This window comes from Rhinoraja longicauda, chromosome 13, assembly GCF_053455715.1.
Source record: "Rhinoraja longicauda isolate Sanriku21f chromosome 13, sRhiLon1.1, whole genome shotgun sequence".
Classification (NCBI taxonomy): Eukaryota; Metazoa; Chordata; class Chondrichthyes; order Rajiformes; family Arhynchobatidae; genus Rhinoraja; species Rhinoraja longicauda.
Window position 1 is genome coordinate 9,421,619 of NC_135965.1, and position 12,086 is coordinate 9,433,704.

Consider the following 12,086-nt stretch of genomic DNA (forward strand, 5'->3'; position numbering starts at 1 on the left):
AAAATGCTTTCCACGCCCCCCCCCCCCCCCCCCCTCACACACTCTTCACAATTTTTTTTATTGAACGGTGACATTGCCTAATAAGTCTGGTCTACCCCAACAGCTGCTGAAGACCTTCTACCGCTGCACCATAGAGAGCATCCTAACGCATGGAATCCCTGTGTGGTACCTCAGCTGCACGGAGGCAGAAAGGAAAGCTCTACAGCGGGTAGTCCATAGAGCTCAGAGGGCCATCGGAACACAGCTACCAGACTTGGAGGGCATCTACAACACACGATGCCTCAGAAAAGCCACCAGCATCCACAAAGACTCTTCACACCCCTGCAACAGTCTGTTCGAACTCCTTCCATCGGGCAGACGATACAAGGCCTTCTATGCCCGCACCTCCAGACTCAGGAACAGCTTCATCCCCAGGGCCATAGCTGCTATGAACCGGTCCTGCTGAGCCGGATGGCCACAACGCATAGATCAACTTGCACTTTACCCTGTCCAAAACTGTTACAACTGTTCGTTTCGTTGGGTTGCTGCTGTCTAAATTACCTAAATTAGTGCATCGTATGGGAGGCGCATTCCCAATCTCGTTGTACCCCTGGGTACAATGACAATAAAGATATATTGTATTGTATTGTATTGTATTGTAAGGGACAGAGTTGGTTGGATATAAAAGGGTAGAAATATACCTGTCCAGCAGTGGTGAAAAATGAAATTTGTTCAAAACTATGGTATTTAAAGCATTTAGCACCCCTCCGAAATGAATACTGGCATTTCCTCAATGCAAATAGTTTAAGCGCTTAAAAATAATTTCCCTTGTCTCATTGTTAACCGGGAGCACAACCTGGACAATGTCCACAGCAAGGGACATACTTCCACTAATTTTCACTAGTTAGATAAATGGTAATTTTTTTAACCTTTCCTCTGATTTATTAGTAACCCAGAATTTGAAACCATGCACACCTTTTGATGTTGAATAAGGATTCATTGCTTGGAAGAAACATCAGGAGCAGCCCAGACAGTCCTCCAATTCAAACATTCTATCGATTGACACAGTGCTTGTACATTAACTCACTTTCTATCCCTATCCTCAAATTCTTCAATTGCTTTCTGATGACAAATGCTTAAATACACTGAGCAAATCTGTCCTCTGGGAACTGCACTGCAGACTCAGAAACCTTTGAGGAAAGGCATCTAATCTCAGTGCTGAATGTTGAGATTCTGACACTTTTTATAAATAAGTACTCCATTCAGTGTAGCCATCACTGGCAATATTAGAAGCATCTGTTGTCTATCCCTCAAAGCCCTTGCTCGCAAGTCAGTTAATAGTCAACCATGTTGCTTTAGGTGCATTTATGCAGAACCCAGATCACGTAAGGATGGCAGATTCCTTCTCCAAAAAGAAAGCACTGAACCCAGTCCTCTATAATAAAAATTCTAATAAAAACAGAGGACACTCAAAAAAATTCTGAACTAAAAACAGAATATTAACTTTCTCTTTCCAAAAATGCTGTCTGGAAATTGTTATTATCGGCTGGCATTTTCATAGTCACCATCACAGATGTTGATGTGGTTTCCAAACACATTAGCTAGAATTTCCCCTGGCAAACCAGGGGATTTGAACTCAATTCCTGATCTTTACAAAAGGTTATTGATTCTGTAACAATATTAAGTACAAGTTGCAACAAGATTTCACAACCAACTGCTTTTTGAAATATTATTGTTTTTTACTTGCCTAGTAATATGCAAACATCCTGCCCAAGCACATAATTGTAAAAAAATATAAAGGAAAATTTATATATGGAACAGGAATGTCAGTGAAGGCCAGCATTTATTGGCAGTCTTTAATTGTCCGAGGAGACGCAGGCAAGCGGTCCTTCTTGAACGACTGCACACCTTCTGAAGGTACTTTGATATCAGCACCAGGGTTACTTATAGCAAATTGCTTTGCCAGTGGTCATTAATTAAAAGGTCTATCTGTAAGGAGCTGAGCAAAATGAAAGGAAAGGCTGTGGGGACAGAAGTGGAATATTCATGTGTGCTCACATATTGATAAATGTTTTAAAAATTTGAAGGTACTTTCATATTTTTACAACAAACTACCAACACTTGTCAAGTCAATTTTATTTGTATAGCACATTTAAAAACAACCCACGTTGACCAAAGTGCTGTACATCTGATTAGGTTCCAATGGGAAAAAAAAAGAAACATACAGTAGCACGCAAACAGTTCACAGCGCCTCCTCAATGAGCCTCAAACGCTAGGGAGTAGAAATAGGTTTTGAGCCTGGACTTAAAGGAGTCGATGGAGGGGGCAGTTCTGATGGGGAGAGGGATGCTGTTCCACTAGAAGACTAACGCCTTAAATCTGGAGGTCAATAGGACTGATACAAATTACACATACCAAAGAGGCAACAAAATAAATAGTTTAGAAACATAGGAAATAGGTGCAGGTGTAGGCCATTTGGCCCTTCGAGCCAGCACCGCCATTCAATATGATCATGGCTGATCATCAAAAATCAGTGCCGTTCCTGCTTTTTCCCCATATCCCTTGATTCCATTAGCCCTAACAGCTAAATCTAACTCTCTCTTGAAAACATCCAGTAAATTGGCCTTCACTGTCTTCTGTGGTAGAAAATTCCACAGATTCACAACTCTCTGGGTGAAAAAGATTTTCCTCATCTCAGTCCTAAATGGCCTACCCCTTATTCGTAAACTGTGACCCCTGGTTCTGGACTCCCCCAACATTGGGAACATTTTTCCTGCATCTAGCCTGTCCAATCCCTTGAATTTTCTATAAGATCCCCTCTCATCCTTCTAAATTCCAGTGAATACAAACCCAGTCGACCCATTCTTTCATCATATGTCAGTGTTCACGTGCAATAACTGCAATATGTTATTCCATCCTTCCGCATGCTCCCATCTCCCCATCACACCCTACTTGCAAACAGCATAACGCTGGCAAGATAAAGTCACTGCAACTTTGCAGAACAGTTCAGTGTTTAAATCTTACTATTTACAGGCAACCATTTTGAAGATTCAAATATTTCTTTACATTCGTATTAATAGGCAGGTCTCATGGGCTTGAATTCACATCCAGTGCAAGTTTGACTGGCTGCAAAGCTCTGAGGTTGCTGATTGATTATTATATTTTTCATTATATTATTATATATTACATTATATTTCAGATTATGTCACTGTCCAAACTGCAACTGCACAATACATTTTTAAACTAATGGCATCCCACAGTACCGTAGACCACTGGTAAAATGCATTAAACATTTGAAACTTCCCAATGAGACAAATTTGGATAAATAATTGACTGCTGTATTAATCTAGAAGGAGAGTAGAATAATTTCTTGCAAGCTCAAACACTAAGCTATTTCTGCAATGCTTGCTGATGTTCCAAACCACAGATTTACATCCCTCATTTTGTATGGGGAGGGGGTAATATTGGAAGGCTCTATACTCTGATTAAAAAAATTAAGTCAACATAAACTAATGCGTCTAATAATAAAATTGTGCAATTGTGAAACAAGTCTCAACATTTCAGGAATGATGGAAAACCAAATCAGAAAAGGCCAGAAGCTAAACACACCAAATGCCCATAAACCACAAATGCAAAGCTTAAAAGCTGCAGGGTGATAGAACCAATGTATAATCACCTACTGTTAATTAAATAATTGAAGCGCAAACAACTGCACGTGCTGGAAACTTGAAACCACCCAAAATGCTGGGTATATTCAGTAACGTCCGAGAAAGTGAAAAGAGAAAAGTTAACACATCAGATCGACATCACTTCACTTGAACAACTTTTCAGGTCAGGTAATGTTAACAACCTGAAATGTTAACCGTTTCTCTCTGTACATATACTGCCTAACATGCTGAATACTTTTGATATTTTCTGTTTTAGCTTTAAAAAACATCTTAAAACAAATTTTATATTGCCAAATGGCTTATAAATCTATTGTCTTTGCAAATGAATTCAGTACTCAGTTCAAAGATTTTATTTTAAAATTCAGTATTTTAAATGTGCATCATATATAACAGACATTTTGAGTATATTTTCAAGCATCCTATTGGTTAGCCACTTGCTTTTAATCACCTCCTGGTTGCTTGATTTCAACAAAAACTATAGAAAATTGTTTTGCCTGTTTTCTTAATGGCTAGTATGAGTTTATTTCTATTTCGAATAAGAACTTAACCCAGCTGAACAGAACTTTGCAACATGAGAAGTACAGTGCCACATAAGTAAAGATGCACATTTTTAATTGCTCTCACGTCCTTAATGTTCAACTGGGCCAACAGTAAGCATAAGTACTGCAATCAGTTGAAGCAAACTTAGGCTGGGAGAAAGAATAAACATCTAGACTGCTACCCAATGGCCTGTTGGAAAAGACATCTATAGGCTTGAACAAAAGCATCCAAATTGATACAATGCCATATTTTTAATGCGTGCCCTGCTCAGTGCACTACTCATGGCAAGCATGCCCATCACATAGGAACTGCCTATGTGAAATGAGGTTATTGTATTTCCCTACAACACAAAACTAATTTGTGTAGAACTTAAATCATCCACAAGTTCTGAAATGTGACATAAATACAACTTTAGAAAAAAAAATACAGCACTGGCCACAATTGTGTTATCTTTTACTATCAGTTTATACACAGCTCACAAAATGAGTGTTTTAAACAGCCACAAACAAATATGCAAATATATCCTAGCAAAATGAGGAAGATCTAAGGTGCCGGACTAAGGGCCATCAAATTAACCAAAGACTCTTTAAAAAGCTGTTTCAATTATCCCATGCAGATAAAAGTTGTGCTAACTGCACATGTAAACTGGATCTTAAAAGCTAAATGCTTTCAAATGTAAAATAGGGAAGAGCAAGAGTCACAGATCATACAGCGTATTTATGCCTGATAAATGAACCACCAATCCAAATACGCTACTAACCATTTATGGTAGCTTCAACCAACCCCCAAATATTAGCTTGGCTCCACAACTGAACTGGCCACATTTTGCTAGGCATAATTGATAATAGACATTAACCTACCATAAGCGATGTTTGTTAATGACGTATTGCATCCTTTCTCTGCTCCAACATATTTAGTTTAGTTAAGTAATACAGCATGGAAACAGGCCCTTCGGCCCACCAAGATCAGACGGACCAGCCATCCCCGCACACTATCACTATCTCGGGATGCTCGGGATAATTTTCACATTTACACCAAGCCAATTAACCTCCAAACCTGTACATCTTTGGAGTGTGGGAGAAAACTGAAGATCTCGGAGAAAACCCATGGCGGTCACGGGGAGAACGTATAAACTCCATACAGACAAGCACCGTAGTCAGGGTCAAACACGGATCTCTGGAGCTGTAAGGCAGCAACTCTACCACTACGCCATTGAAGATATATTTATGTTAATTTACAAAGATACCCTCCAGCTCCAAAAATCACCCCGAAATGCCACAGCTGCCCATAAATTGAGTCTAGGTTGCAAACCACTGTTGTGGGATGAATGGATGACAGGCCACAGGGCAAAAGTAGTTTTAGTCCATTTAGACAAAGGCCTTAAAAAGACACTACAAATCTCTAGAAAAACATTTCCATAATAAGACAGTTGACAGGAGTACATAGAGAAAGCCCATTAATGCTTAAGAAACACAATTTTCATGCTAGAATCCTTATTTTATTATAACCTATAGGCACTGGAACAAATACATTTCAAATGGGATTATTTTCAGTGGTAACGTGCAATAAGGGATGGATACGACATTAGTCAAGCAATTATTACGTCTATAATATCATAGCTGAAAATAAATAAGCTCGCTTTTTTGTTCAGGATAAAAATTCATTTATTTAGCTAACATTTGAACACAACATCAATTAACTGCAGCATTTATAGCTTAAAGACATATATATATATGAAAAATATTCCAGTAGTATTTCCTCCAGTTTTGCTCTAAACTCCATGAATTTCAAAAAAACACAACAATTTCATTTTGCTGGACTACATACTTATGCTAGAATATACTAGACCAGAAAATTAGAATATCCAAATAAGACATGAAATGTCAAAATGCCGTACCCTCATCACTGCTGTAAATGTTGCACAAATAAAATTCTGTATAGGAAAATGAAAACACTAATGCTCAGACAAGTTTCACAAAGATCAAATTCTAACAGCGTTAAGCATCAATATTATTTTAATATGATTCCTGTAATGAAGAGCAGTAGTTTCCGTTTGTCTCACTTTACATGCAATAGTTTGGTGCTCGAGCTAAACAGCCGAGTACACTTATCTCCCATTGATTGAATTGCAGTACGTAATCTCAGCACCATTTAAGAGAAAGCTTTTTAATCTACGGTCCTAATATTGACATCAGTTTGCACACACTTAAAAAGGCTGACAAATGCACCAGTGATTCTCACTGTATTTTCAAAATATACAAGCAGGAACGTCATTTCAACCCACCTTACATCCAAACATCAATGATATCGTATTGTTGGTACACGCCACCTTACAGTGACACAGCATTGGAGAGAAACAATCCAAGTTTTTGATGCTAGGAGACATGTTAATTCCAGGCTAATAAATGATAAATTACAGAAGGACTGAACGGCTCAGCAAGCAACGGCTTAGAGCCTCTCAGCATCTCTTCCACTTCTCTGGCATCTTCACTTTTGAAAGCTCCTTGGCGGACTTGCATTCCTTATAATACTTTTATTTTCTCTACCCGCTCCTCTCGAACCCCCCCCCATAAAACAACTCTTGTTCACCTTTCGGCGTAGATTCACAGTATTTAAAATTTCACAGTAAACCTGCCATCATTTGGCCGTCCTTATTCCCAAGGAACACATTCCTGCCAAGGAGCAATTTCTTTAAGGCCAAGGGTCTCCGAGGGGGGCTGAATGTCAGTCAGCTGAGCTGAACATACTGCAGCAGCTCCACCTGCTGCACTGCTACTAATGCCATCTCCTCCATAGGATAAGCAGCAAATACAGCAAAGACACAAAAGCAGGGTATGCTGGTTTGAACAAGAGGAGGGGGGAGGGGGGGAGGGGAGGCTTGTTGCAGTGAGAAACTCATTACATGCCCCGACAGACATGAACCCGACAGCATCCCTGCAAGGTACTTTCATGTTGGGATCACTGGAGCTGCAAGAATCTGGTGAAACCACACAATCACAACTAAGCAGGCAAAGCTATTTTATTGATCGTGTAAAACTCACAGCATAGATTAAATGAAATTACTGACAATAAGATTTTTACTATTTTTTGAAATTCATCCAAAATATTTTAGCGGAGCCATAAATTAGGTTGGTAATTTAACAGCGTCACTGCCTAACCCCACAAATAAGAGCTGTTTATATTCATCTGAGTTTAAAGAATGATACTAGAAAATCATGTGCAGCAATGTGATTAACAGTGGGGGTTGTAAAGCACAGCTTTTAAACCTAAGGGGGTCCTATTATTATAAGCACTCTGCTGTGACAGTACAAGCCTGAACAAACCCTTGGGTAATTTTTCCAGTCGTCTTTATGCCATCCTCAAACCTGTCTCATCGCTCCCATCCCAGAACTGACCAATCAAATCACATTGCCTTGTGTCGGACAACGCAAGCCAGCACACGTGACCTGTCGCACACATCATTTTCCCATGGCTGAACAGATTACACAAGCAATGATCTGACAAGCAAGCAAAGGGTGGTTATTACATTTAGTCTGGCATGGTTATTTAAAAACTTTAATACATTCTTTAAAAGTGCACCATATAACTAAATCCTTTTAGGATGCGTATTATTGAATCAACCGATGCTTTGACAAATAAGTTCAGGTCAATTTTTCCATAGCAATTGATAGTCCAGCAACATATTAATAGAGAAAGGGCAATGTGGGGGTAGGAAAGTGAAACTGCCTTCTGGGTAAACCAGTCCTATTTAAGAAGTTCTGAAGAAGGGTCTCGACCCGAAACGTCACCCATTCCTATCCAGAGATGCTGCCTGTCCCACTGAGTTACTCCAGCATTTTGTGTCTGTCTATATTTAAGAAGTTTATTGCACACAAATCTTATAATAGGTGGGTTCAAAAGATGTTGATCAACTAAACGAATTGATCCATCCAAATTAATCCCACCCATTCCACATCAACTTCACCACCACTTGGACCCTGGAGACAAGAAAGACCAGGACAAATCAAGGTCAGCAACAAATAACCTCAGATAGACACAAAAAACTGGAGTAACTCAGTGGGATAAGTAGCATCTCTGGAGAGAAGGAATGGGTGACGTTTTGGGTCGAGACCCTTCTTCAGACCTCTTTCTAATGGGAATGGGAAGGGGAGCTGAAATGGTTAGCAACCGGGGGATCCTGTAGGCCTCGTCGGACCAAGAGCATGTGTTCAGCGAAACGATCGCCGAGTCTAGGTTTGGTCTCGCAGATGTACAGGAGCCCACATTGGGGACACCAAGTGCAGTAGATGAGATTAGAGGAGGTGCATGTGAACCTCTGTCTCATCTGAAAGGACTGTCAGGGTCCGTGGATGGAGTCTAGGGAGGAGGTACAAGGACAGGTTTTGCATCTCCTGCAGTTGCAGGAAAACGTACCTGGGGAGGCAGTGGTTTGGGTGGGAACCAAGGAATTGCAGAAGGAGCAGTGGAGATGGGAACATGTGATTAGTCGTGGGATCACTGAGGAAATGATGGAAATGTTGGAGGATAATGTGAAGGACATGGAAGCTGGTGGGGCAAAAGGTGAGAACTAGGGAAACACCGTCCTTGCTGCGTCTGGAGGGAGGGGCTGCGGGAGTAGAATTATGGGACACGGGAGCCATATGTGAGGGCCCATCTATGGCAGAAAGGGGGAATCCACGTTCCCTGAAAAATAAGGACATCTCGGATGTCCTAGTATTGAAAACCTCATCTTGCGAGTAGATGTGGCGGAGACGAGGAATTGAGAGTAGGGAATAGCATCGTTGCAAAAGGCCGGGTGGGAATAAGTGTAGCACAGATAAATGTGCGAATCGGTAGGTTTATAATTGGTACAAAAAATGGTATTGGGGGCAGGGTATTGACATGGATAGAAACTTGGTTGGCAGACAGGAAACAAAGAGTGGGGATAAATGGGTCCCTTTCAGAATGGCAGGCAGTGACTAGTGGGGTACCGCAAGGCTCGGTGCTGGGACCACAGCTATTTACAATATACATTAATGATTTAGATGAAGGGATTAAAAGTAACATTCGCAAATTTGCAGATGACACAAAGCTGCGTGGCAGTGTGAAGTGTGAGGAGGATGCTATGAGGATGCAGGGTGACTTGGACAGGTTGTGTGAGTGGGCAGATGCATGGCAGATGCAGTTTAATGTGGATAAAGTGTTTGGTGGTTATCCAGTTTGGTGGTAAGATCAGGAAGGCAAATTATTATCTGAATGGTGTCAAGTTGGAAAATGGGGAAGTACAACGAGATCTGGGTGTCCTAGTTCATCAGTCACTGAAACTAAGCATGCAGGTACAGCAGGCAGTAAAGAAAGCTAATGGAATGTTGGCCTTCATAACAAGAGGAGTTGAGTATAGGAGTAAAGAGGTCCTTCTGCAGTTGTATAGGGCCCTAGTGAGACCACACCTGGAGTACTGTGTGCAGTTTGTCTCCAAATTTGAGGAAGGACATTCTTACCATTGAGGGAGTGCAGCGTAGGTTCACAAGGTTAATTCCCGGAATGGCAGGACTATCTTATGTTGAAAGACTGGAGCGACTGGGCTTGTATACTCTGGAATTTAGAAGGATGAGAGGGGATCTTATTGAAACATAAAAGATTGGACACGCTAGAGGCAGGAAACATGTTCCGATGTTGGGGGAGTCCTGAACCAGGGGCCAGTTTAAGAATAAGGGGTAGACCATTTAGAACGGAGATGAGGAAAAACCTTTTCACTCAGAGTTGTGAAACTGTGGAACTCTCTGCCTCAAAAGGCAGTGGAGGCCAATTCCCTAGATGCTTTCAAGAGAGAGTTAGACAGAGCTCTTAATGATAGCGGAGTCAAGGGATATGGGGAGAAGGCAGGAACAGGGTACTATTGACTATCGACTAACATCCAACAATAGACAATAGGTGCAGGAGGAGGCCATTCGGCCCTTCGAGCCAGCACCGCCGTTCACCGTGATCATGGCTGATCATCCACAATCACGGTGCTGGCTCGAAGGGCCGAATGGCCTCCTCCTGCACCTATTGTCTATTGTAATAGATGTTAGTCGATAGTCTGTCACCTGTTGTGATGGAGACAAAGAGATCAAGGGGAGTGAGGTTTCCAAAATAGTCCCGGTGAATTTGAGGGCAGAGTGGAAGTTAGTGACGTTAAAAAAAAGTCCATGAATCCTGCACGGATGCAGGAGGAAGCCCCGATGTAGTTGATGATGCGGAGAAAGAGTTGCAGGATACGGCCAGTTTATGCCTGGAATAAGATCTGTTCGACTTAACCAGCAAAAGGGCACACATAGCCTGGGACCTATGCAATTGCACATGGCTTCAGCTTTGATTTAGAGAAAATGGGAAGAGTCAAAGGAAAAGTTGTTGAGGGTGAGGACAAGTTTCAATAGGGAGAGGAGAGTGTTAGTAGAGAAAAATTGGTTGGGTATTTGTTTGAGGAAAAAAACAGATGACCTTAAGGTCTTCTTGATGGGGGATGGTGCAGAGGGGCTGAACATCCATGGTAAAGATGAGTGTATGGGGGCCTGGAAATGGAAAGTTATTAAAGAGTTGAAGGGCACCTGAGGTGTCTTGGACGTAGGTGGGAAAGAATTGGACAAGGGAGGATTGTATCGAAGTATGTGGCGATGAGTTCCGTGGGGGCAGGGACAACCGGAAACAATGGGTCTGCCACGGTGGTTCTGTTTTGTGGATTTTCAGGAGAAGGTAGAAGTGGTCCCTACGCTCCCTCCCCGCCCCCCCCCCCCCCCCCACTCTCCCCCCCCCCCCCCACTCTCCCCCCCCCCCAGGCACTTTCCCCTGCAACAACAAGAGATGTGACATCTGTTCCTGCACCTCTCTCACTTCCATCCAGGAACCACAATAGCCCTTGAGGTTCACATGCACCTCTTCCAGCCTCATCTACAGCATTTGGTGCTCCTGATGTGACATTCTCTACACCGGCAAGAATGTAAAGAATTAACTAATGAATGAAAGAATAAAGAAAGAACTATACACCCACCCCCCCCCCCCCCCAACTCTATATTCAAGCATTCGCCCTCCAGCATCAATCAGTCTAAAGGGTCCTGACCCAAAACTTTGTGCTTTCCCTTCACATTTGCTGCCCAACCTGCCGAGTTCCTCCACCACTGTGCGCTTTGCCCAAAATTCCAACATCTGCAGTTTCTTGAGTCTCTGTGTAGATGCTTGGGTTTACTCTGATCCAAATGTGCCAAAAACACATTATGCTGTTCTGCAGATGTGAATGGCATTCTTGGTTCAGTTGAAGTTGCATGGTTTACCCACGATTGATTGGAATGATGTGAAATTATTTAATATCTTAAATGCATCATGGCCTTCATTATTACAGATTAAATTACATCCTGCAAGTAGATTGCAAGAAGAAGAACAGCTTCTTCCCTAGAGCCATCAGCCTATTAAACACTACAACCTCCAATAAGCTCTGAACCACAGAGACTTAGAGGCACTGGTTTTGTCTTTTTGCACTATTATTGATTGTTTGTTTTTTGCGTGCGTGCGTACTTACATAATTACATACTTAACTATTTTCTTGGTTATTATATTGATTGCAGTGTACTATGTTTACAAATTCTGTTGTGCTGCTGCAAGTAAGAATTTCATTATTCTATCTGAGACATCTATATACTAAAACTCTCGTTTGTTATCTTGTTTGTGACTGAACTTCAGCCAAAACGGTATACGATAGCGCGACAATTTTAGGCCCACCTTACTCACCATTGTCACTTTAGTGATAATGCAAATAGTTTCATTGAAATCGGTGTTATATTTTTAAAGTTATTCACTTTTTAAAGTTCAAAAGGAGGGGGGGGGAGGGGAGGAGGGGGGTGGGGGAGAAGGGAGAGGGGAGGGGGGGTTGAGGAGAGAGGGGAG

At 41.7% G+C, this 12,086-nt stretch overlaps 1 protein-coding gene across 20 annotated transcripts in view; it reads right to left on the minus strand.

Annotated features, from left to right (window-relative positions):
- The window catches only part of LOC144599431 (disks large homolog 1-like), a 354,144-nt gene that overhangs the window by 232,040 nt on the left and 110,018 nt on the right, over nucleotides 1–12,086 (minus strand). The window contains exon 1 of one of the 20 annotated variants that reach the window (XM_078410314.1): nucleotides 6,472–6,949. The exons of 18 other annotated variants lie outside the window; for them this stretch is intronic. In XM_078410314.1, the coding sequence (XP_078266440.1) occupies nucleotides 6,472–6,573 (102 nt within the window). In that variant the 5' untranslated portion in view covers nucleotides 6,574–6,949. Of the gene's footprint in view, nucleotides 1–6,471; nucleotides 6,950–12,086 lie in introns of those variants that run through there. One more of the 20 variants, XM_078410327.1, reaches the window with a different exon arrangement.